The sequence below is a fragment of the Rhipicephalus sanguineus genome, chromosome 4 (genome assembly GCF_013339695.2).
Source record: "Rhipicephalus sanguineus isolate Rsan-2018 chromosome 4, BIME_Rsan_1.4, whole genome shotgun sequence".
Taxonomy (NCBI): domain Eukaryota; kingdom Metazoa; phylum Arthropoda; class Arachnida; order Ixodida; family Ixodidae; genus Rhipicephalus; species Rhipicephalus sanguineus.
In genome coordinates this window covers 83,040,158-83,065,876 of record NC_051179.1, presented here as the reverse complement: position 1 = coordinate 83,065,876, position 25,719 = coordinate 83,040,158, and the positions used below count along the sequence as shown (strand labels likewise).

At 46.7% G+C, this 25,719-nt stretch overlaps 1 protein-coding gene across 2 annotated transcripts; it reads left to right on the top strand.

The window, feature by feature from the left end:
- The first annotated feature begins 1,384 nt into the window (after positions 1-1,384).
- LOC119390347 (uncharacterized) lies at positions 1,385-18,335 on the top strand. 2 transcript variants are annotated; one of them, XM_037657950.2, is made up of 7 exons: positions 1,385-1,604; positions 5,185-5,446; positions 5,782-6,048; positions 7,544-7,657; positions 10,127-10,378; positions 11,835-11,965; positions 13,182-18,335. In XM_037657950.2, exons 2-7 carry the CDS (start codon positions 5,303-5,305, stop codon positions 13,354-13,356), a joined length of 1,083 nt encoding a protein of 360 aa, XP_037513878.1. In that variant the 5' UTR covers positions 1,385-1,604; positions 5,185-5,302; the 3' UTR covers positions 13,357-18,335. The 2 variants fall into 2 exon arrangements, with proteins under 2 accessions (XP_037513878.1, XP_037513879.1); XM_037657951.2 differs by lacking the exon at positions 1,385-1,604 and adding an exon at positions 2,362-2,588.
- The last annotated feature ends 7,384 nt before the right edge of the window (positions 18,336-25,719 follow it).

Below are 25,719 nucleotides of genomic sequence, written 5' to 3'. Positions count from 1 at the left end.
AGCTCAAATTTCGCATTAGATAGTATCGTCATAGGCGTGCACAGGGTTCTGCGTTAGGTAGGGCCAAGTTTCACTCCAGCGATCCCCCCCCCCCCCCCCCCCTGCCTCGCGTCCGAAAGAAAGGTTCGCAATGGACGCGAAAATGAAATTGAAGCGCGATGACATTTTCACAACGGCCTGCCTTCGGTCTCCGGCCTTCTGTGAGTAAAAGTGGGAAATAAAGAGTTCATGGAATGATGCAACGTCAGGGCTCCTCAGCCGCCATTTTTGTCAGAAGCTTGCATCCCCATAATCCCGTACACTAAACAATGACAGAACAGGTCAGGGTGTAAGGTATGGGGCAGACTTGGCACCTCCCTTAGATGATTAGGAGGGCGCTCCTTTCTGCTACTGCTGCTACTACGGAAAGAGAGACACACTGAAATTCGTGACGTCACGCTGACATTCATGTGCAGAGATTTTCGCGCGAAGTTCTAAATTAGATTTTGAGCGCACAACTTGCTGATATATGTGTGCAGAGACTGGAGTGCCACGTAACTTCTGAGTGCATACATGCGCGTTTATGCATGCATTTCAAAAGTTACAGCGGACACACTATAACGAACGAAGACAATATATGAGCACATCGCAAACTGTGCATTTCTTGATAACAAGGCGGTGCACTTTGTGAGAGCCTGTCGCAGTGATCGAGATCAGCCGGAGGAATGGCCATAGAGAGTCTCTTGGTGCAATTCTGGCACGCAGTTTCTCTCAGTATCTCCTCAGCGCTTGCTCCCAACATTTCACGCATAAATAGTTCTCTCATTGCCCGCTGGCCCTTGTAGGATCAGAGGCCTTCGAATGGCTTTGGTGTTTTGGTGGACTTCGCATGGCAGCATCTTTCGAGGCACGTTACGTCTTCGATGAGATGGGTTCTTCAGGGGGGCGCGGACACCACTGAAAGAACTAAGTTTAGGTTCAGCCCCCTACTCCCCCCACCTACCCCCTCTTCGTGTGCGGTAGCCTGGTGCCGATTTTGTACTGCTCAAAATAAGCGCTAAACCAGCGAAGCTTCACTGGCTTCACCGCTTCAAAGTTCACACACGTGCCGCCATCAAGTGCTCACTCGTGAGCGACAAATAAATTTTGAGCATTGTTTCAATTCGCAACGAGATTTTATAAGGCAACACATATTTTATTATCTTAGCGACAGCCACAAGGAACGCCGAGCGCTGTTTTGCAACGCAACAGATTAATTTGTAAACTTCATGACCTCCGGGACTAACAACGTGCTCGAGAGCTGCTTGTTATCTCGGGGGCCACACATTTTTCTGCGCAACAACTTGCTGCAGCGAGGCGCTTTCTGCCGCGGTTGTGGCGTCACCTATCTTTGAAGACGCGAAGTGCGGGATCGTTTTGTGGGCGTTTGTGCGGTTTGTGTCGTGCCGGTGAGTCGAGCAACCCGTGCTCGTAAAATTTTCACGTTGGCGAAAAAAGGCGTGACTTCTGTGGTTGTGTAGACTTGCTGCGCAAGTAAGCTGTGGCGTCTTCGAACCGATGCATCCCGGCCTCAAACAACCGGACAGAATTTCCTGACCACCCGCCTGCTTCGTTCGAGCTGGAAGGTGACTCGTGAGCTATTCCATTTGCAAACTGCGCGTTGCTTGTTTTTCACGGCGCATCCAACTTTCATGTTTCGTATCGTTTCGCCAAACATCGACCCCGTGTTTCCGACTGCTTGGCGCGCATTCACTAAGCTTTGACCTCGAGCCAGCAGTATGGATCGAGAAAGCACGCAGATCGACCTCGGCATTGGTTGTTCTCAATCGCGCGCCTACTTCCGCTGACAGGAAATGCGTGCAAGAACATCGATTGCGATCTCGACACTGGCTTAAAAACATTCCACGGGCTCACAGCGGCTTCCCCGCGCACGCACTGAAGCACGAGAAACGTCGAGTCACGAAAAACTTCTCGACCATGTAGCGAGTGTGGCCCGTTTTTAAAGCAACCGGATTTCTGGAGCAGGGACGCGGCGCGGTGTACTAGCAGCGCGCTAAGTTCTATTTATACTTTGCACCACTGTCCGAGTCCTCGGACCCGATTAGCGAGGTGACAGATGTTGCAGAAAAACGGCTATTTATAACCTAACCTAGCTGCTGGAGAGAGAACCAGGCGCAAAAAGAACAAAACTTCTCTTCGCCACTGGGGCGCCGCTCCAGCGATAATCTGAATGTCGGCGCCTTTCTTTCTGAGTTTTCGAAGGCGTGCGTATTGGCTCGAAAATCGCGCCTGGCATGCTTCGGGGAGGAATTTGGGAGACCGCCAGAATTCGTATGGGCCAAGCGAGTGACTGTGACGGCGCAGGAGGCCTGCGCGTAACGTCTTTAGCGCGAACTGAGAGCGCGCCGCAGCTGCCTGGGGAGCGGCTCTTTCAAGTGTGTCCGCGGCACAACTCGGAGCTCAGCAGGTGTTTTCGGTAGGTCGTATCGGACGCGCTGAATAGGCGCGATCTGCACACATCGCTTTTCCTCGGATCGTACTGCCGCGTCGCCCAAAGCTTGTGCGTGACCACTTGAAGAAAAAAAGCTGCGACTTCAACACTGCTCGAAGTAAGATTCACATCATACTACTAGTTCTGACGCTATCGAAATTTCGAAAATTTTCTCTCGGCCTGCAACAGGCCATCGGGAAAGGCAGTTGGCGAAGCGTCATTGTTCGCAGTTTTTCACGATGCGCGTACGTGTATGCAACCCGCTGTGTTCATTTTAATAGCAGCCTGTTGAATACCAGCTGCACGATTGTCAGCAGTTGTGCTGCCTGGTTTTTGTCTGCTTGCTTTCTCTGAGGTAGTGTAAGAGACCGTTACATTGGCATGAGTGTTGTAGCTGTCGGATTGCATTTCTTTCCTGCATATGTGAAATCATAGAATTGACCCGCAGTAGTTTGGATAATTCTAACCTTTGCCATAAAGCCTGTATTCAATGCTGCTGTGCGTTTCATTCAGCTGTACGTGAGTATTAGAGATAACGAGCAGTCTTGGAGGCACTGCGTCATCAAGGGGTACTTGAAATGTCTGTGAACACGCTAGTCAGTATCTACAAGGACTCCTTAGCTGCCTTGCTTCTCCATGCAAAAAGAAAAAAAATATTGCGGTCGAGGGAGGGGTCAGGCAAGGAGATACATTCAGGTTCACTGCATGCTTAGCACAAGTATTCAATTACATTAGGAAGAAACAGGAGTAAAGGTCAGTGGAGAATACCTCAGTAAGTTGTGGTTGCGGATGACATTGCGCTGTTCAGCAATTATAGCGACAGATTGCAACAAACGATGCAAGACCCCTAGAGGCAAAGTGTTAAAGTAGGACTGAAGGTAAATATGCAAGGGACAACAAAGATAACGCTCAATGGCCTAGCGAGAGAAGAATTCATGATTGGCTACGAGCCCCTATAATCCGTGCAAAAATGTGTATATCTGTGTCAATTACTACTCACAAAAACGAAGTTCAGCAAAGAATAAGGACATGCAGAAGCACATATAGCAGGCATTTTAAAATCGTGAGCAGCAACTTACTGCTGTAAGCAAAAAATATACAATCATTGCGTTGTGCCAGTACTAACATATGGGGCAGAAACTTGGAGGATTACAAGGGGACTAGAGAAAAAGCAGTGATCTGCAAGTCAAATTGATCACTGTGGCTTGCAGTGATCAATGGAACAGAAAATGATTGGTGTGACGACAAGAGACAGGAAGACAGCAAGTTGTATCGGAGAACAAACTGGTGTATTCGTAGTGTTAAGCGCAGAACTGATATGACTGTGGCAGGACAGGGAGTTACACACAGTGTGTGTATGTTACTCCCTGTCCCGACCTCTTTGTATCAGTTCCGCGCTTAACACTACGATAATGTCGCACCAACAAGGCCAAAAATCTACCCTTGGTAATTTCTAACTGGTGTAGCCGCCATTCTAGTTGACATTCAGAGAAAAAATCAATGTCGAATAACCATTGGTCAGTTAGAGCAACAGAACGAATACCTAGGGATGGGAAACGCATAACTGAGGACAGGAAGGTTAGGCAGGGGGATGAAATTAAGAAGCTCACAGGCATATAATGGAATCAGCAAGAACAAGGCAGGGTAAATTGGAGAACATCTGGAGAGGCCTTCATCCTTCAGTGGGCATAAAAAATAGGATGATGATGATGAATTTGATAACGGTCAACATGTTCCCTCTCGCTGATTATAAAGAATCTGCGGTGGCATGTGAAGAACCAAGAAGATTTTTTGCTTTGAGATTGTGGAAGTTCTTGGCAGAGTTGTAGCGAGACATCGTGAGAGTATGGACCACACTGTTTGTGCTCATGAACTTTGTGTAACGCGCTGTAGTGGCTTGGTGGCCATGGTGCTGCACTGTACTGGCACTAAGATTTTCAGTGGTCATTTTTCGGCGTCAAATTAAAAGCCAAGCCCTCAAGAGCCTAGTAAATGTACTGATAAGCACGAGTGCACCCCGAAAAAGTAATTGCAGTATGTTTTTAAACGCTGGTTTCTGTTACTCCTGTACCCTGACGTCACAACACAGTATGAGCTTCTCATCATGTGCTCCCGTAAGATACTGTGGCTTTATCCACAGCCGCTCCTCTCCGTGGCTCCATTGGTGATGCACAAGTGGCCATATTGAATGTTGTGATGACTCGACGTCATCATAACTAGCCATACTGGAGCGTGAAGTCACCACTGTTGACACTGTAGCCTGACGTCATGGTAGCGTCAATGTGAGTAGGTGTGCCGTGCAAAAATCAACTTTAATGCCAAAATAAAATATGTTATCAGCAATTACTGAGCCTTACATGTGCTCAGAGCCATCTCTGCATACAGGAGACTTGTATGGCAGAGTAAACTCACCTTCGAAAATTTGTGCCAGTAGCCCTTTAAGCGCAACGAGGTGGACTCGATTCCCAGCCATAGTACCAACGTTTAGGGTGGGGGGCACATGTAAAAGCACCTTTTTACTTAGATATAAGTGCACATCAATGAAGCCCAGGTGGTGGAAATCGATCCGTAGTCCTTTACTACGGTGTGCCTCATAATGATTTCTTGGTTTTGGTCCGTGAAACTCCAGAATTCCTTGAAAAGTCCATATATGGGGGATTCCCTTTCTTTCCTCGAGCAGCACACTGACGGGAATTGACTGGACGTGCATGCAGGATGTGCGGCTGAGGGGCGGCCGCCGCGACGTGCCTAATTGGGGAACAGACACACATCACTCAGTGCCCTGGAGCTGAGCGCTGGCGTCAGGCGGCGAGCGCCTGCGGATGCAGCCTTATGCGGGCGAAGAGCTTCCTCCTGTTGCTGGCCTGCATTGTGGTGACCAGCACCCTCATCTGCCTCTATGGGGACCCAAAACCCGCCCTGGACGGGCTCGTCTCAGAGACCCACCGGCAGCTCACCAACCTCAAAAACCTCAAGGTGAGAGCCATGTTTCCAGGCCTATGCAAGGATTTGGCGTTTTCGCAAATCTCATGTCGCGGAAACATTTGTTCCCCAGAGTATGAAAAACTGCAAGTTTTGTAATTATGCAGCCAAGTCTTGTGTGCCTCAGTCAGTTTGGCACATGCACAGACACCATTCAGGAAAGCTCGGTGTCAATAACTCCCCTTGTGCCACGGGAAAAAAAAGTTTGTCTGGTCGTTGATTTGCTTTTTTAATTGTATGCAAAAGTCCTTGTTGTCAAGCTATGGATTGATAATCAGGGTGTACCAGTCTCCTTCAGTCGGTCATGAGTCGGTGGGGTGTGTGCACAGGTTGTTCCTGAGCAGCGTGATCCCCAGGAGCTCGAGCGGTACCTGCTGCACCTGGGGCTGTCTCCGGCCACGTCTTCAGAGGGGGGTCCCTCCCCAGCTGCCCTGCTGGCAAACGAGAGCGGTCCGCTGCCACCCATCGTAGGCACCGCCATGGGTGTCGACCAGCTGGGCCGACTGCCGGGCTTCCTCGAGGCCTGCCAGGCACACTTCCCCGACCACTCGGTGGTCGTCTATGCTCTGGACTTTGGCACTGCTGAGCTGCTCGCGGTCAGTCTCCCCCTCACTACTCCTCTTGAGAGAATCTCTTTCAAACTACTGCTAGGGTGTACTAGAATGGGGGAGGGGGTCCACTGGAGCCTGCAGCAAGTGGCGAGAGTGAAGCAAAATAACGCTGAAAATTTCCTGTGGCACTGCAGTCGCCCTCACCTGAAGCTTTCGTCTGCCTCGGCAGTTGGGCAGGTGGAGCTCTGGCAGAGACATTGAGCAGTCGTCTGCTCGACGCGGCATCTTCTTTTTAACGCACCACCACTCGAGCGTTCTTACCATTTGTTCGCTAGCTTCCTTCTTTTAACCTTGTTGGCACGAAAAAACAATGAAACGAAGTAAAAGTAATGCTATTGGTTATAAGCTCTACGAGCAGGGCATTTAGTGGGACAAATGTGTTGCCTTCCTTTAGTTGAATTGTTGCTGAAACGCGGTAAAGTGCAATCCATGGCCTTGCATGAACACTGCAGCAACGCTGTGTGGCTATAATTGACATGCGACTGCCAGGCTGCCGCTGCGCACGGCTGTAACCATAGCAACAACAGTGGTAACTATCGTAACCTTCAGGTGAAGGCGACGGTGGCATGATCTAGATTTTCATTAAAAAGTGCCTCAGCACAGAGCGCTCTGTGGACCCCCTCCCCATTCTAGTACACTCTACTACCGCTGCCCTACTTTGGCTTGGCTATGTGTCTGGCCTTGGCACCACTTTAAACCACTTTGATCTGTATGTCTGGCTGGCCTCATTAAGATATGTTGTTTGGCTTTATAGTTTTTGCAACTGTACGCGTTGTGCGTCACGTGTGCTTCGAACTTTGAACCTTTCATTGCACCTGCGACGCGTGCAGCAAGGATAAGGCATCGCGAGGGGGGTGACACAGAAAATGTGAACGTACCTTTGGTCTTCGTAACTTCTTTTGCCCTATATTGAGCTTGCAAAACAAAGTTTTGAGCTATAATAGGGCGTTGCACATTAACTTGTTTACGTTCTCCCACAGTAAGGTGGCAAAATCTGTGTGCATTCGGTACAGTAAAACAGTTTGTGCATGAATTAATTCTTTTAATGTAGACTGGAAGCCTACAACTGTGTGGCCACCACAAACGGCGACAAAATGAGTTTATACCCCCAGAAACTGAGAGAAGCTGATTTTGAAGGCTATGGCTTTTGTACACTGTAAAACAAAGTAATTACAAAAGGGGAATACTACATCATGGCTGCCATGCATTGTTTTGTTTCTTTTTTTTTTTTTTTCGTGTGAGTCTCAATCGCAAGGGCTGTAGCCAGAGCCCAGTTTTGACCAACTATATCGGGCTGTGTACTCTCTGTTATGATAATGCTAAGCTGAAATTAGTATGAAAACTGTGTCATGGCCCTTTTTTTTTTCCTGTTTAAGTATGCCGTTTTAGTTGTTGCTGCATAGACTTAACATCTTTCTTCTTTTCTTGCCTTTTGTGTTTTCTCATAGCTGCCATTTTCTTCTCTTCCCCATCTGTGCAGGCACAAAACATGTGTAACTCCAGTAACTGCACCTTGCGCACACTCAACTTTGACTTCTACCCCGCCCACGTGAGCAACCTCAAAATTTATGCCTACCGGCCAATCATAATTCAGGTGAGGCACATTCCTTTCTTGTTCCATCTCTATCCCTTGTTTGCGTATGTGAATTTGTCATTTATTACAATGGCTTTATGAGTACACTCAAGCCTCAATATAACGAACACAGATATAACGAATTATCGGTTATAACGAAGTAAATGAAGAATAGCCTTAGCAGTTGCTATAGTGGTTCGATTGTATGCTTATAACGAATTTTCGGATATAGCGAAGCCATTTTCATGTCAAATGAGACTTTGTTATAATGAGGTTTCAGTGTATGTCTCATTTGTATTCGTGTGAAAGATGCAGCTTTTCCTGTACTGTCTCCTGGGACATACCGCTTGATTCCGTGTAGTACCACGATTATCCATTAATTCTGTGCACTTAGTTCTAGCAGTAGACTACTTTTCCAGTTCTTAAGCAACGTGCGTAGTATTATTGAAGCACCTGTGCCCATGCACACAATGAAACATAGAAACATACACACTGGATATATATTTTTAACATAAATTTGAAAAACCTCCTCTGTTAGACATGCTGTGCAGTTTGACCTTTATTTCAAGGTCACACATGCTTGCTAACTCAGCTTGTGCGGTTAGTAATCAGGATGAAAAATGAGATAATTAGGCGATATTACGAAGGGGAGTTGGTAACGAAGAAAGCTGAATCAAACTAACAATTTTAAGGAGAAAATCCAGGCTGACAAACTGCCATCTGTCATGTACTGTCAGAAGATGCAATGACACTCGGCTATATATTAAAAAAACTGAATCAAGAACGTGTTCGAGGACGTCGCAACACTATTCCCATGCTCGTTGTGTATTACCCTTGTCACACGGGTAGTCTAACCACAGTTAAGTACGACGGCCGTTAAGTCTAACGGCTGTTGTACCTTGTCACACGACAACCCTAACCGCAGTTAATCCGCTAACGACCGTTTTTGTAAATGGAGGTAGGCAACCCCTGTTAGCGCCGTAAACTGACAACATGGCGGCCCCCATGTCGGACGCGAGCAGCTCGGCTCCCAGCGAAATATCAAGCCAAAAGCGTGTCAGCTGGAGCGTTGCGACGACGGAGGCGTTCATATGCATTTGGGAAGATAAATTACCGGCTTTGAGGTACCAGTTTGTCCGTGCTGCAAAAATCTCCTGTGCATTTCACGAGATTGATACACGGCTGCGTTCGTTCATTGAACAGGGCTTCAAGCTATTTGATAGACGCGCATCAAAACACGCTGCTGACGCGTCCATAATCGAGCGTGAAGCACTGTACAAGGCGGTGTTATGGCGGCGTTGCACGAACGCAGCCATGTATCAACTGAAGAACGCTTGGAAGCGCTGCAAATGTGTGACAGCGCCTCTGTCTGGTTTACGGTCTGGTTTACGGTAACTGTGGTTACGTCCGCTAACTGCGGTTGGGTATAACAGCGGTTAAGCTTACCCGTGTGACAAGGGTATATGTCAACACTTTCCCTCTAACTTTGAAGGATACAATTATTGTACCTCGGTCCCCAGTAACATGGTGATACTCCTGCAAGTTGAGTATGATTTGTGAAATGGTACTGTCCTTGATAATGTCATGAGAAAGCAAAGCATAGCTGTGTGTCTCGCAACGCTTTTATTATCCATTCTTCTTGCCCTGTGTCATTCATTGGCTCTCACTGAGCTACGCCCGCTGCATCCCTGAGGATTGGTTAATCTGGAGAATGAAAGATAATTAGAATAACCAGGAAAATGATGTCCTTGGTACATGTGACACTTTTCAGTTATGTTTGGTACATATTGGTTTGAACTCGCTGCTATTGCATTGGGTATTCTTCCGAGGAGCTATTCTCGAAGTGTCCACCTAGTGAACTGTCCATTACAGCCACTGCTGATTGGTCGGAGCTTGACAAGCAGCATGCCCCCTGTTTCCAGTTCTTCTGCAACGTAATTTAGACGTTACGGAGCTGTCACAGCTCTCGACAAAACTGAGAGGAACAGAATGCGCTTCAACACAGCGAACGCAGTCTCCCGAGATCCCCCTTTGGCCTCTCGGATCTCTGAGGCCGTGCTTAACATTGATTCGGTGATCACATAAGCCCTTGAGTGAGGTTTAATGCGGCCTCCCATTTAATGCACCTGTGAGGGTCGGTACGCATTACCCGCATCATTCGCAAGCATCTCAGACATGCTCATGTGCAAGGACACACTTGTTAAATTCGTTTAAGTGTTTTGTGACTGCACATTTCATTCACTTTCTTTCATCTAATGCTGGGAGTGTGCTATGCGGGTTGAGTGCACCGACACTGAACATGTTTAAGATGCGATGACGTCACGGCATGCCGCTTTCTCGAGTAACTGAATGCGCTCTGCTGAAATGGACATGTCCATTAGATGGACAGTTTGAGAAGAGCTCCCCAGGCCATGGTCTAATGCTGCATAATGGATTCTTTCTGTGCTATACAATGTACACATGCATGCCATGTATATTATGTGCAAACAGGAGCTAGTTCGTGAGTCCGGTGGCGTGTTGTGGGTGGAGCCGGACTACCAGCTGACGAGTGCACCCGATCCGCGCCGGGTGGTCGGCCGGGCACTGCGCGAGGGCCTGGCTGCGCCCTGGTCCTCCCAGCCACAGCCCACGTCGGCCCTCACACACCTGGGCATGTTTGAGTTCCTGCGGGCACCCCGCGAGCACTTCTTCTTCCAGCGCATGGTTGATCCCTCCGTGCTTCTCCTGTTCGACTCGCCCCAGGTGCGCTATCCTCATCATCTCTTGAGCCACTTGCAAAAGATTAATGGCTAGCAAGCAAAAACTATCATAGTTGTCGCCGTGAAGCTATAAAACACTCGCCGTGGTGGCTTTGGCAATACTACTATGCTGAGAAGTACAAGGGTGTGGGTTCGATTCCTGGTCTTGGTGTCTTCATTTCAATGGGTCCGAAATGTAACAATGCCTGTTTGCTTGGATTTTGGTGTGGAATAAAGAATGCCAGGTGGCCAAAATTGATCCGGAGCCCCCCAGTGCAGCATGCCTCATCATCGTATCATGGCTTTAGCACATGAAACCGCAGAAGTTAATTAGCATGCATCCCTGCCGCTGTGATGTATCGGGCAGTCCCTCGCAAACGTTTTGAGAAAATTATGGTAGCCTTTTGCAGTAGCAACTTAATTTGGGCAGGTTGGTCATACTGAATAGGTTATAACTTGAAGTAGCTCTAATAGGTGAGCACAGGAGCAAGAAAACCAAAGCAACTGGACATAAGAATGCAAGAAAAAGATACGGTAGCCACCGAGCCACGTATTGCAACAAATGCGCATGCACTCCACTAATGAGCAGCAGCAGGTTTTTGAAACATGCACAAAGCAAAAAAAAAAAGAGGAAAGTGAAATTGTAGATGCTCAGTGTATAGCTAGGGCAGGTGACAGGTGTGTCAGCACAGCACCTCCTAGTCTGTCTAAGCAAGAGGTGATGTATCTGGGCAAACATTTGTATGTACGTAAACACGCCAGTGCACATGCCAACCACTTGTTGGTCGTTGATTTTTTTTTCAGCATGGCATAAAATAAGACGCTTCCTCAATCTAAGTTCATTTGTTGCCAGTTGTGGCTGCTTTCTTGTTTCTGTCCTTGTCTCTTTGTGCTGCTTCAGGTTATAGTATTTACGTTTGTCATTTTTGGCGTAGAACAAGAGCATGGTGCACATTAAGAAGAAAGGGGATATGTGGGGCGTCTTTCTGACATGCACAATAACTGTCGTCCATCCTGCATGCCTTTCCTTGCCTCATAGCCGCGCGCCCTGTACACTCAAAGCTTGTTATAACAGAGTCGCATCTGACGCCAAAATAAGTTCGTTATATTCAAAAATTCGTTATAAATGTATATTTGTAACACTGTATCTATGACAAGACTATTCTTCATTTACTTCGTTATAACCGATAATTCGTTATACCCGAGTTCGTTATACCGAGGTCTGAGTGTATTTCCAAATTATAAACGGCGTGTAGCACGTTAGCGATCAGCACAACATAGCATTCTCAACAGGACAGTAGCGAGTGGAATGACTGTTGTCGTGCGTCAGAACGGCACCCCAAGTGTGGCCTATCAAAGAAGCAGGAACTTGGAGCCTTAGTTGTTGTGGAACCAATAAAATGTTATTTCCTCCTGCTTCTGGCGCACCAGACCACAAGTTGCACTTTTATGGTGTGCAGGTACGGGGTCGTCTGATGTTGCCGTGGGTGCGATGTGCCCTGGTGGCCGACTGCATCACGCCAGTGGGGGCCCAGAGTACGGGCTGTCGCTTTGACAAGAAACCCCTGTACCGGTACTCGGGTTGCCATAGGTAAGTCACTGCTGCATGGTTTGAGGAGTTTTTTGAAGGTGTAATGTGGACACTGAAGAAAAGTAGTATGTTCAACGCAGAAGAACCATTTGAAGGTAGTGAAAAGATCATTTTTGTATTGCCTTGCACGGGCTCGGAACACCAGAAAACAATTTAAACGTGGTATTTGGGTAGGGACATTATGGCTGAGGTTTCCATTTATCTATGTTACGAATCATTCATGGTGTTGCCTAGCCAGGGCTCAACATTGTCAACCAATAAATGAAAGGAATCGTACAGTGTTTTGGAAGTTTTCGTAGGGTTTTGCTGACAAGAATAGCATTTTCAAAGGATTACAGACACTACAGTCATTGCTATTAAGGTTTGAATAACTGTTATCAATTTCAAGTTTCCAGATTAGCTGGGTGTCTTCCAAGTATACTGTATGTGGGAGTGAACGTTATGTTTTCTCATAACCTAACCATTTTGCTACTCCAAGGCATCATGTGCACATTTGTTGAAGAATTTATACAATAATGCCATAGTTAGTAATGTTGGATTTCGAACGGCACAACCCAAGACAACGGGGGATCATGCACAGAGGATCATGTTTCCTAAAACTGCCTGTTTGTAACGTCATTTTCATGTAACTGCAGCCAAACTTAACGGCCAAGTGAACCCACCAGTATGTTGTTTGCGGTCACCTCAAGCTAGAGTGCTTTTGAATGTGATCAGCTGCTTAATTAGTTGTTTCATTTCAGGGCATAAGGCACATTAGAAACGTCTCAGGCCATGTTGGTAAATAACCAGCAAAGTATTTTTCTGCTACATGTAGTAGTACACAACAACACACAAAAAGAAAGAAATTGCATCACTGCCATGCCTCTGCATCTGAATACCCGTGTTCTCCATTGTGCACGTTAAAGTACTCCAGGCGGTTGAAATTTCCGGAGCACTCCACTACAGCGTCCCTCATAATCATATCGTGGTTTTGGGACATTAAACCCCAACAATTATTATTGTGCTTGAAAAGAACAAAGTGCGTCAATGGCCAAGCGTTTGCATCAGTGTTCAACTGCAAGCTATCTCGTATCGTTTAGCATCCACCCATGTGACAATTTGCATGGAGTCTGTCGTGTATTCGTGTTGTGTGCTTTACTTGGAAATTTTATTGATCTCTGTTTGTAAATGTACACGGATGCATTGTTAATCGCTCGGTTGCACTCACCTCACCTAGGTACGACGTATCAGCTCTGAACATTATCCTGGGCCTGCTCTACGAGAACAACCGGCAGCCGTACGTCTTTCAAGACGAGGACCACTTCTTCCGGAGGATTGTGGACGGCGGTGATGGGCCGCTGTCAGGTCAGCCCGAGGCCAACAGCACGGCCAACCGCTCGACCACCCGATGATGGCGGCGCACCCGTCCTCCGAACGCCGGACAATGTAGCGCGCACCTCACCGCTTCCGTCACTGCTGCGACAGATCGCGGCCAGTCACAAGTCCTCCATCGCCTATTATGCGCAAGTGCTGTTGGCGGGCTTTTTAGCCGGCACAGAGTTTGCCCCCCTTGAGCCGTTTCTTCCATATTGCCGAGGCACCGTGAAAAATTGCACGCCAGTGCATTCAGATTTTAAATTCTGCGAAGACGCACGGCAATTGATTTGGATAGGGCCCGGTGTTGAGAGGAGAGTAGCTTTCTAGCGCACGAAAGAATGAAGGAACGAATGGGCCTGCATCCACATCCAGCCTTCCATCCTGTGTTCTTTTGGGCTCTGAAAAGCTGCTACGGTTTACAACATGCTCAAGCATGTGCTCTTTTGTAAGAAAGAGCACGGTGGTTGCACCTTCCCTGGCTCCCCACACCAATTGTCGAGAGTCTCGAGTGGTGATTTAACAGTGTTCTGCTGGTGAAATTTCATTTATTCTCTAATGGCTTCCGTTGTTGGCATGAGTAGGAGCTGCTTGATGGCTTTGAGGCAAACTCGCAATGATTGTTCCGCGTATGCTTTTGCATTTGCTGCCCGTTATACTTTTGTGTTGTCGAGAGACAAATGGCTGCCGCTGCTCGCAATCGTTAGGCACCCCGATGCGACACACAAGGGCAAGATGGACAGACAGCCGTGCACTGCCCAGATTTTGGAATTGGACATTTCAAAATCCTTACCACAGTCTCCCGGAAAAGCCCGGCCTTCAACTATATCAATTCCGCAAAGTTCAAAAACAGATGTGAGCTTTAGCTGTGTTTAGCAACATGATTTGAGCTGGGGTCAAAATTTCTATAATTTGGGTGCACCTTTCGCACAACTTTTGCAACGATTTTCTTGTTCTGTTCGGTGAGACAGTTTTGCGAGCTGCTGTGTTTGTTGCTCTGCGAACATATCTGGTGACGGGCACATTTGCCACTGCCCCAAATTTTTATTGCATGTAGCGTGCTTTTCTTTCTTTTTTTTATTTTTTGTAACGTCTTCAGAACAACATGCCCAGCACGGACAATATGCTGTATTAGTGTTGTAAGCTGTACCGTGACTCTGGTGGAGTGTACCGTGGGTTGTTTTCATTTCTGTTGAAGTTTGAACATGCAGTTGTTATTGTTTAAAAAAAAAAAAAAGAAATCTTTTTTTTTTTTTCTTTCTATCTGTGTGCCAATGCTGAAAGTTGCATGCAGTGGCTGCCACCAGATTGTGTCAGAGCTTGATTGCGTGTTTACATTACCGGAGCTTATCGATCGTCGCATGACGGTTGTGCCTTTTTCCAACCGGGAAATGACGGTCATCAGAGGCTCTGGAAAACCAGGTGCGGCGTAGCAGTTACAAAGAACAAAAACCTTACTAAGAACCACTTTATTAACTACCATTTTAAAAGCTTGCAGCTAACTAGGTTCTTGCCAAGTACAGCCAGATTTGTTGCATACCTGCACGAGTCTTTCAGAACAACTGCTTTATTCGTGTTTTTTTTTTTTGTCATTGTGACGTCGTGAACGTCGAGGCAGCCGACAACGATATTTAGTACGATTTGTTGCAAATGTGATCAGCAGTGTTTGGGTGTGGAATAGACACCTTGGTTATTACCATGCACCCCTCTGCTTTTGCAGATGACGTGTGAACCTTATCGTTTGGTTTTTTTTAAGGAGCAAATGGCCAACTTGCCAGGCCCTTCTTGGGATCCTCGCTTGTCGGCAAAGTTGTGGTCTCTTTTTTTTTTCTTCAATCCGATGATCAAAACGGAGTCAACAAACGGTTTAGAGCTTTGTTCGATAATCCAGAGGGAGGGTTGTTAAAAAGAGAAACCCTGGCTACTGGCATTGTTGAAGCAGCAGGACTTTTCTGTGTATATTAGTCAAAAAAAAATATGTACCGTCGCTCTAGTTAACACATGTGTATAGGTTGTTTGCACACGCAGTTCTTGCGTTTATAAGCCATATGTTAGTTTTAGCAACCTGCTGGAATTCAGTGCCAGGCTAGTCAGTGCGGTCTTTGTGATTGCACGAGATACACACCATCTTGCCTCCCATTTTTCAGTATCCTCCTCTTCGGTCCTTAAATTTTTTCTTTCGCGTCACGTATCCCTCCTTAGATGTGTTCATTTTGTATTTCTTTGTGGTTGTTTCCTCCCACCTTTTCCAGACGAGGGTGTGCATTCTGGAACCATCACTCAATAATACAACATTAAATAGGACTGACAATTGGGCAAGTTCGTACGGATAAGTCGGCGTGACTGAATAAGATGAAAGACCGGTCACGTGTCTTTAGTCTTTCGTCTCATTCGAGCACGCCGGTTTATAATAACGATAAAGCGTCTTCAGCTTGTACTTTTCGGCCGAATCGGTAGGTTTTAACAAAATAAGAGTTAGGGCAGGCTTGCTTCCGGCCGACGTTATTGTCACGTTGGCACGGTGGCCAACAAGATGTTGGAATGTCTGGAATCGTTCCAGGTAAACATTGCTTCCGGGAGTTTACATGAAATCGAAGATGGCGAAAAGGAGAGGGATTGTTCCAGAACACAGCCCCTGCCCCGGCACTCGCTGCTGCAAGCTTTCGTTGCGCGTGCATGCATGTTTTCATGCCGTCTGTTGAACAAACGGATCACATTTTTATTGTTTCATTTACGCAGATGATTACAAGAGTTTTATGTAGTATAGCGTATGTTGTGTTCATTCAAGGTCCCCACGCCCCTTTTCTCTCGCCGACAATTTTTTTTTCCTTTCTTATTTAGGGGATATGTGCATGTTAAATGTAGCAATACCCTAGTGGCATATATGTGTGCGCTGCTTCCAAAGCGAGTTTGGTCAGTGGTTATAAAGTGTACGGTTATGTCTTCTTTTAAGTGCCGCAGAAGCGTGCAGTGTTCTGACTTTGCATTCCAATTCATTTGTTTGAATTGGCTCTGGCTTGCAAGCGAAAGCAGCAACTGCTTGCCTCCCGTAGAGCGGAATCTTCCAAAAGCCCGTACAGACTACATCCTGCATGCGAGCACTGTTGTGCAAGCGCTTGGGACACTTATTTAACGTTTGAAGCATTTTTTAATAACGGCCGTTGTTTCAGACAAACAGGTTTTCCCAGTTTACCTGTGAAACTATGGCTTCCAGTGCACACTGTTACGGTTGTGCTGAACCGACAAGCAGGCATTGTTGCCGCAGAGCAAGTTTGCGAGATCGTATGCTAATTCATTTGCACTTTTATATTCCTGTGCGATTGTTGTTGTTGTTAAAGAAGCACGAAAGAGAACCCATATGTCCGGCCATATTTGCGAATTACACTAGTACAACAGAAAAACGAACACTCTTATTGCGAGAACAAGCTCTGTAAACAGCGAAGATTTAGATAAAGGAAAAAGTTGTAGCAGTGCACCCTAATGCTTTTGCACCAGCCCGCCACAATCCACTGGATTTTGGCAGCATCTGCTCGAGCCCAGTTAAAATTGCTTCATGTTAAAGACCACACAGTGCAGTTTAAAATAGGCAAGGAAATCTACCCAGCAGGATTCGAACTGGTGTGTGAACGCACTTTTTTGAACAATGTACTGACAATAACAATCTAAGACGATAGTTTACAAGACTAAACTAACTTAACATTCCTCAGACACTCCTGAAAAAACACAAGGGGGCGAAAAATTTGAGTAGAATTGCTGTATTATCCCAGCCCTGGTATCACAATGACGAAATGTAACTGGTTTCACGGCGTGAGTCAACCTTGTTCGGCTGGTCAGCTAAAATAAAGTAGATTTCATCTCGCTGTCAGAGTTTGCAAGCAGTTGCCGCTTGAGGAACGCACGAGTTGCCCGTTCTGGAGGTTTGCCCCCCCACTGAAAGGCGAAAGTATGAATCTGTGTCTACCACTGAAAAGTCTACTGCTGTTGGGGGCATACATTCCACTTTAGTCAGCAATGCAAGCTGTGTCTGTGATCTTGGTTACATCGTTTTTTTCTTCCATCTTTGTTTTTTTTTTTTTTTTTTTCATGTGTCCCTGTATGCTGAATTTTTGCTTTCTCTCAGTTGTTTTGATAGTCTTTCAAAGCAATATGACGTCTTGCACAGACAGTTAATTACAAGCCATAATACAGAAAGCTGAACACGAAAGTTGCACCGCATGCCAGCTTTTGCCGACAGTTGCAGATGTCCTGCGCTCGGTGTATTCACTAAGCAAATTAAGCGAGGACGACCGTTTGTTGCGACACGGTGTTCGAAATCCCAAGGTAGTCTTGGTTTTCGTCACGACCCAATTTCTGCGAATGGTCTATAATTTGCGAAACGTTAGTCCGCGTCGAATCGCATCCTTACAAGCATCCAGTTCTCTCATTTCCTAAGGAATGTGGGAGCGTGCGAGCGATTCTGAAGCTCGAGATTAGGCCATGAATGTTAGAGTCTTAAATAAACAGTTAACTAAACGAAGAGTCAATAAATTTGGTTTCCAAACAGCAGTTACTTTCTACGGAAAAAGGGCCATCGAGACCGCCCAAGACGAAATAAACACTTGAGCTTAGAACATGGCGTTGCACAACATTCGAAGTTGCTCACGCTTGCAAGACGGACTGGTTGTGTGCGCAACTGAGTCGAGGAACAAGCTGCACCGGTCTGTTTCCGTTGACGGGCTCGCTTGAACACTACCGAAGGATAGTTTCTAGTGCATCAAGAGCTATCTATGCATGCGAGTTTTGTGTACTGTGATGCTTGGCTGGGCCTGCGCGTTTGCCGCAACAAAGTGTCTTGAACAGTTACCGACGTGTAGCGAGGCTCGAATAAGTGGCTAAGTTGTTGCTCTGCAGTTCTTTGACTGCACTGGATGCAGTATGCACAAGACAATGACGAGCTAGGCTTTTATACTCACACAGACGTCTTTTTGGATAGAATGTGCGCGGCAGACCTTTTTTCTTTAATAAAGATTTTTTTAAACTCGACACTGTGCCTTTGCCTTTTCATTCATCGCTGATTACATTTTCAAACCTGCTGATGTTACCTTATGTATGGACCTTGCATGCAGTGATCTGCGTTTCTGCTCCAGCTGTCTTAAAAGTGGGCTGTGCTTCTGCCAACTGCTTTCTCGCTCGAATTCGGCAAAGAAACATGCTTTCCAGTTCATGCTGTTTGATACAACAATAGGCAAATGTTGTTCGCTGCTGTGCATGGGAGTACGGATTTAATTCTATGCCACTGAGGCCATATTCCATCAGGGTCGCTAATGCACTCGCCTAAGATGACTGGAAGGTGAAAGCCATCTTCTTTTTCTTCTCAGTCGATGTATTAACCCTGCCTCATCACCCTCCGAAAGCTCTCTGCACCTAATGTGGTTTTCCACTGCCTTCAGGATCAGAGGCACCTCACCTGGTTTTGCACTGCCTCCATGATTGGCCCACCTTTGACCCAGCTACTATGTCATGTGACGACGTCATCGTATGATGTTACGTGACATCATAATGGCATCACAAATTTTGGCGATCTGTGACGTCATCACGAGATAATGATTTGCATCACTCATGTTGACGCCACCGACGGGAGATTCCAGCGCAGGACGGTGGTCAGTTTTCGCATTTGATGAGGCATCTAAGCATTTCACCTTAATAATGCCAGCGTACTTAGATTTAGGCACATGTTAACCCCTTCCATGCCATGAACGAGTTCGGCCTATCCACAGAACTTTACCTTTTCACCCGCTTCCATGGATGAGCTGACTTTGTCTCGGTGCTTGGCCGTAGGTGACAGCACAGGTCCCGCTGGGCAACAAAAGCAGTAGAGAGACCATTTGTATGAAGGAATTGCAACATGGTGGTAAGACGGGCCAGCAATAAAAAATAATTCAGCCATTTTTGGTCGGAATCGTGCATAACAGCATGTCACGGAAGGAGTTAGAGACCCAGACAGTCAAAATTAGTCCACAGTTTCTCACCACATATCCTGCCTCGTAATTGCATCTTGGTTTTGCCGTGTTAAACCGCATAATTCAAGAAATTCACAGGATTATTGTTGTGTTACTGGCCCAGCGATGTGAAGCGAGTACACTACACTACTGCCGGTTCCATGCCGATAACCTTTATTCCAGCAAATATTAGGTACTATGTACCAGAACGCTGTGGCACCATCTGCAGCATGTGACCAGTGTCACATCAGCAGCGCCACATACTGTGAAGGCACGGTACCGCAGTTATTGACCTGGTTTTTCCATATATATTTAGCAGCTGATTTATAGGGTTGGTGGGCCCGAGCCAGAAGTTCTGCTGACCCAGCTCGACATGACTGCGTTTACGTGTATTTTGCTGCCTGGGCCGAGCATGAACCTGGCCCTGCCAGGCAACTTGCCCGATGCTTGCTCGACCAAATTTTAGCACTTACGTTAACCTGATGACCTGTTTTAGTGTCGACAAGCCTATTCAGTCCCCCTTTGTAGGGTTCGCGTAAACAGTTTATGTGATGGCTAGCTTCTCTGATGGGGCCACGGGATCGAATCCCGGCCACGGCGGGTGCATTTTTGATAGAGGCAAAAATGTTTGAGGCCCGTGTACTTAGATATAGGTGCACGTTAAAGAACCCCAGCTGTTCGAAACTTCCGGGGCCCTCCACTACAGCATCCCTCATAATCATATCGTGGTTTTGGGACATGAAACACCAACAATTATTATTAGCGTCTCTGATGGCGAGAAGCAACGAGAGTGATTTGTCATTTCACAAAGATGCTCGGGGACCTTCAAAAAGTGTAAGCATAAAGTCTTCTTTCAAGGTTTATTAATGACACATGCCTGTCACTGCAGAGCTGTGCTGACTCATTTCCCAATGAGTCAGCACAGGGGACTTGGGAGCTGCAGCACTGCACTGGCAAGTTTGTGAGTTCGATTTCCACATGGAGTTGCCACATTCGCACAGGAATGAAACACAAGGAACTAGAGGTTTTTTGCACGAAAGGACTTGCACCAGCATCAAGGTCAGGTTGCTTTTTACAAAGGCAACAATGCACAGTGCTCATGGGATGAAACATGTCAAAACTTCAAGTAACAACTGATATGCGTAATTGCTTGAACTAACCGTGCCATATCGCTACGTGTCGGGCCACTAGAGGTGATACTGGCTCTGATGTAAGCGTAACACCGATGTGATGCAAAGTGAGGACAGAAGAAATCAAAGTATATGCAATACTTAGCCCTGAATTGATGAGTTCCATGAAAGCCATAAGTGCTCTTGCTTATTAGTCATCATTTCGAATGATTCTTAGCGAGCCTGCGCTAATGAGGTACATATGCTGCACACATCTTTTAACTGCAGCCATAGAGTTAGTACAACCATAGAACTCTCATGAACAGCACAACCATGTTTGTGCAGTGCGCTACTGTGGCGTTGTCTAACGTGTTTGTGAATGACAGCAGCCGCTTCGAGAATCTTTTGCATATCTTTGGCATCTATCTGCACTTGCTGCTTTTTTTTTTGCTTTTTCACGCAAGAGCCAATGAACTAGTGCAAACACAGCATATCACCACAGGGGACATTTTGCATGAAGAAATAGTTAACAGCCATGTAGGATGTACAAATAATAAGGGCTTCATATGCAAATAAAGTATAATATTCTTTGTGAGGAAAATTCTGGAGCGGAGTGAAATGATAAACAGAAGCAGCCTGAGCATAAAGAAAGAAGTGGACAATGGTAGTAGTAAACCTGATTTCACGTTTTCTTGTTGTTGTTTTTTGTGATGTTATACTATGTATATAAGCTTCCTCCTTGACATGCTGCATTGAGTGCTATGTCAGGTTTTTCAGCGTTTCTCATGTGAATGAATTGTGTACTATATATGACATGGACAAGAAAAGAAGTTACAGGCACAATGAGTGCTTTGCATGCCCTGTAGCCTCTCAAAACCTCTTTTAGTCAACTCGCCCAGGTTGTCACTGTGACTGGATTGTAACGAGTCAATATGTTCAGGGAACATGAAAGATATTTTGGTTTTCGGTACATGCTGCATGTGCATGATAAAATATACATCATACATATTACGCTTATGTCACAACATGAGCTGTTGGCAAAGCAAAGGCATGCCTACAGATGCCTCTATTTTTGAAATGCACCTGACCTAGCCATGATGCAGCCTTTCTAGCCTCTTTAGCCACACATACAGCGTCCATTGCAGCAGATAGAACTCCTAATTTCAAAGTTTCTTAGAAGCACTAGCAAGCACATATTTATCATTATTTTATGGTGCAGCATAATCAATAAATAATGTTATTTTTTTTATGTTGCCACAAGTGCTGTACTAAAGCGAGTTTTCTTTTTCTTTTTTAAGCATGCAATCATTTTCTAGTCGCATAGTTCTGTAACTTTTTCTCAAAACGCTCACTGATACTAACACAAAAGTTTGAAATGTTTCTTTTTCGCTCGATCTTGTTCTCAACCCCACGCCAATGTAACACACAAGCAATTTCACTTTCTAATTTGCTGCAAAGTTCAAGCTCATTCTGCAAGGACGCTCACATGCAATGTGCTTCGGCATGTTTGCACTCAAGCGTTTGGGAAAATGTGGCAAACATTTTATGATCAGTAGAAAAATTGCTATAAGTTTTTAATGATTTTATTGGGGGACGCCGTCTGTCATGTGCCGTCGGTGTCGGAATAGACCCTTTTCGAAAAAGGGCGCCCCTAGCGCCGCGCACGCGAAATATAGTCTGCCGCCATTGTGAGGGCACCGCAGCAGACGACGCAGGCTTTGGCAACGTGCCAGTGCGTGGCATTTCAGCACCGCCGAATCGTGAACTGTCATCAACGTTTTTCGTAGAGACGGCGTGCTGCAATGGTGCAGACGTGCTGCGTTCCCATGTGCCACCATCGAGGATATCGCGACGAGAACAGCGATAAGGTACGCGATAAAACTTGAACAACAAACGCACGTGCTCTCTCTCCGTACGTGATGTCAAACGGACGTGCGTAAGGGCGCCGTTTTGTAAACGAGCAACAGAAACGGACGTGCTTATTTCACAGCGCAATGTGTAGCCTTGCTTTTACGAATGAATATAGTCTTCTCCCGAGTCCCTGCATGCGGTGAATTGCGATAGATTGTTTGTGCAGAAATACTGCGAGGGTTCGTAAGGCCAGGCAGAAAAATAAAAATGAAGTTGCCTGCTGTTCATTTAGTAACGACAATACTCGCACATCGTAAGTCACGTGTCAACATGTTTTAGTACAGAAAAACGGGCGTAGGCAGAAATCTTTTTTTTGGGGGTGGGGGGGGGGCACCACCTTGATCTGAAGTGGGGGCCGGGCAGGCAGATGTGGTCGAGTGTCATTTTGTGCTCTGTGTGCCATGGCAAAAGAATTTCGGGGGGGGGGGGAGGTCACGGGCCCGGTGTGCCCCCCCCCCCCCGGCTACGCCACTGCATACAAATATACCCAACGCATGGTGTCCGGAAAATAGTTACGTGGTGTGGCTTGCGGCAGACAGGATTTTGACCGATTGCGGTCGCATAGTTCCGCGACAGTGACGTCCATCCTTTCATTCGGTGAGAAGTTTGTATAGTTTGTAGCTTTCGATGAGGAGTTTGTAGCTTCGGCGAGCCTTTTTTCCCGGTCCGGGCGCGCAAGCGAGTTGGCTGTGGTCACGGTCCCGCAACCGCGGCAGTCGAGCCAAATTGCTTGTCCAACCCGTTGAATGGTACAAATGTTGCTCATTGTGCATCGGAAGCACCTCAGAAAGACCAACGGAGAGTACTAAGAGCTCGTTCACGCACGCAAACGATGAGATTTCAGCGGATGAAACGGAGAACTAGCCGCCAACACAAACAGCACAGCAGTCACGCATTTGACGGCTCGCTTTCCGTGCCCTCACGATGGCGCTGGCTATCCCACGCTCCTTTGCGAAGCGAAACTGACGAAAAGCCCACCGTGAGGTGGCGTATTTATGAAAAGGGTCTATATCGCGGGACTCTGGATCTCAGAAGCTCGTGGAACCCAAGCCGCCCCACAAACTTCTGATGCCTGCTGTCATTCTGAATTAATATGCTGTCCTTATTAGGGGACCGCAAGACAAAACACACTGCGCTAGAGAAGTAACCGACCCGTCCCTAAACCGAAGCAACCAACTCATTCAGCAAGGCTAGAAGGATCGACATCACGATCATATAAACGTCGATTTCCTCCTCTCTCGGACGCGTTTTTAAATCGCACCGGGCGAAGATTTTGTGAGAATTCATGTATCGCAGTGCACTTACGTTCGTGATGAAGCAACACGAACGTCGATCAACCACTCGCAGCTTCGCGATGGCGTCTCGTAATCGCGCACAACGCACGTGCCTGTGACCAACGTTTTTAGAAACGTTGCCTGTGACCACCATGCCGACGCCAACCTCCTCGGAGGCTTTCAGCGTGCTATTCGCCCAGTGCTGATGTGCTTACGTTCATTCCGTGTGTCTGGAGCGAAGCCATGACTATCCCAAGTAAGCGCAAGAGTCGATACGTTACCGAGGAGAAGGTAAACGGCTTGAGGGTGCGCTTGTTTCCGGACTCGCTGGAAATGAAGTGTGAAATGGGCGGCAGCGCGTTCAAATGCGTACTCGAAAAGCATCGTAGAATCCGACCGATGAAGATGCCATTTGCCATCGCCTGGGCCGTAGGCCAAGACATCGATTCGGCGTCCCTGGGGAAAGCCTTGGGGACGCTGCCGAAGCGACTCAAGGCCTACGTGCTGCGCCGACAACAGGTCGACGACACCGAACGCAAGCACGCGTCCCACCTGGTAGGCGGCAAAGTGCACACCGCTGGCGACTGCACGTTCGTGAGAGTGGACTTGAAGCTCACCGCTGTAGGGCACCCTGGCGTTCTCCGACTGGAAGTGTCGTACGGCCCTTTTTCAGTGCATCCTGTTCGCATCATCGTGAAGAGCAGGGGATCGCCCGAATTCATGGACATCGTCAACGACCGAGCGGAAGACATACGAGACTTGCTGGAGAGTTCGCTTCTCGACGAAGCCTGCAGTGTGTTGTGCTCGTAATTATCCTCGGCGCATTACGTTCTTGATACTCTATGTTTCTGTGCTGCAACACACACAAGCAGCGAATGTATTTCTCCACTGCGCAGCCTTCGCTGAACGGGCTGCCAAACACAGAGGATGGTAACTACCTTCGATAACGACCGAACAGAGAAACGTTATGGAAAATATGTCCAGACTCCTAGCGGTATCAGAATCAGTTGAACGGAATACAATGTGGGTTTATCAAGAGTGCTTTTTTACTGTCGTAAATCGCCAGTGTTCCGTTCTTTAAAACAAACATGTTATGCTATCTAGTGACTACCTCGATTCTCTTCGTTAATTACTATGCTATCTGACAAAAACGCAAGGAAGGGCAACTTGGTAAATTAGTCAAGGTTAGAGATATCACCTGTGGCCAATGATGAAACTAGGAAAATGCAAACGATAAGTTTCTACAAAGGCAACTATGAAAGAAGGCGAGTTGGCTGAGGGGCTCGTTTTTCTGTATTATGCACAACTAATGAAACCGACAGACAGTTAAGCCAAGGAAAGCATAGGGGATTTCTGGTTTCCTAACTGTAGTGTAATGATTCTCACTTAAATTGAAAGGAATTAAAGTGGACGAAAAATCATGCTGTCCATTGGTGGGATCCAAACCCACAACCTTCGAATTACTAATACTTGCTTGGTGTCATATCTGTTCATGCTGAAGTTCATGCCAAACCACAGCACCCATGCCTGAAGCAGCTAGCAAACCGTAAAGCCCAGCCAACACTTCGCAACAGCTGACACCAAAAATTCATGTTTGAAGCTTTCCCTGTGGTTGGACCTTTGTGTGTCTGATTTGCTTATATTTTGGCCACTGGGCACATGCTACAGCAACAAGTGAAAGTTCGGCTCTGTACACTCGCCTCTCGTCACCATTTGTTGAGTTGACATTTCATACTCTGCATCTTCCGATTTGGTGTTTGCACTTCGGCCTAGCTTGCGATTTGTTCTCTGCATAATATTAAACGTAACGGACACTAGGCTTTGAAAATACTCGAGATTAACAGTTACAGTTGAACTCGGATGTATCATTACAAATACCAAGCAACGGTATAGCACTTTAGTAAGTGTATATCAATCTTTGGTTCACATCCACGTTAGATATATCTGATGCTGCCACCTGCAAGTGCGCTTCATCAACAGAAATATTCACACCAACAAAATGGCGCACTTTTGACCGATTCCATCAAACAAGGCATCAAATTTGAAGCATAGTGCAAGCCATGGAGGGAAATGAGAAAGGTGTACGTCTCAAAATATGAATGCCTCGGGTGGCAGGGACCTTACTTGCA

Bases quoted from the DNA above. Each gene is read 5' to 3' on its own strand.
- LOC119390347 (XM_037657950.2), top strand. From the start codon at position 5,303: ATGCGGGCGAAGAGCTTCCTCCTGTTGCTGGCCTGCATTGTGGTGACC. The intron at 5,447-5,781 runs GTGAGAGCCATG...GTGTGTGCACAG, and splicing joins CCAACCTCAAAAACCTCAAG to GTTGTTCCTGAGCAGCGTGA. The intron at 11,966-13,181 runs GTAAGTCACTGC...CACCTCACCTAG, and splicing joins CGGTACTCGGGTTGCCATAG to GTACGACGTATCAGCTCTGA.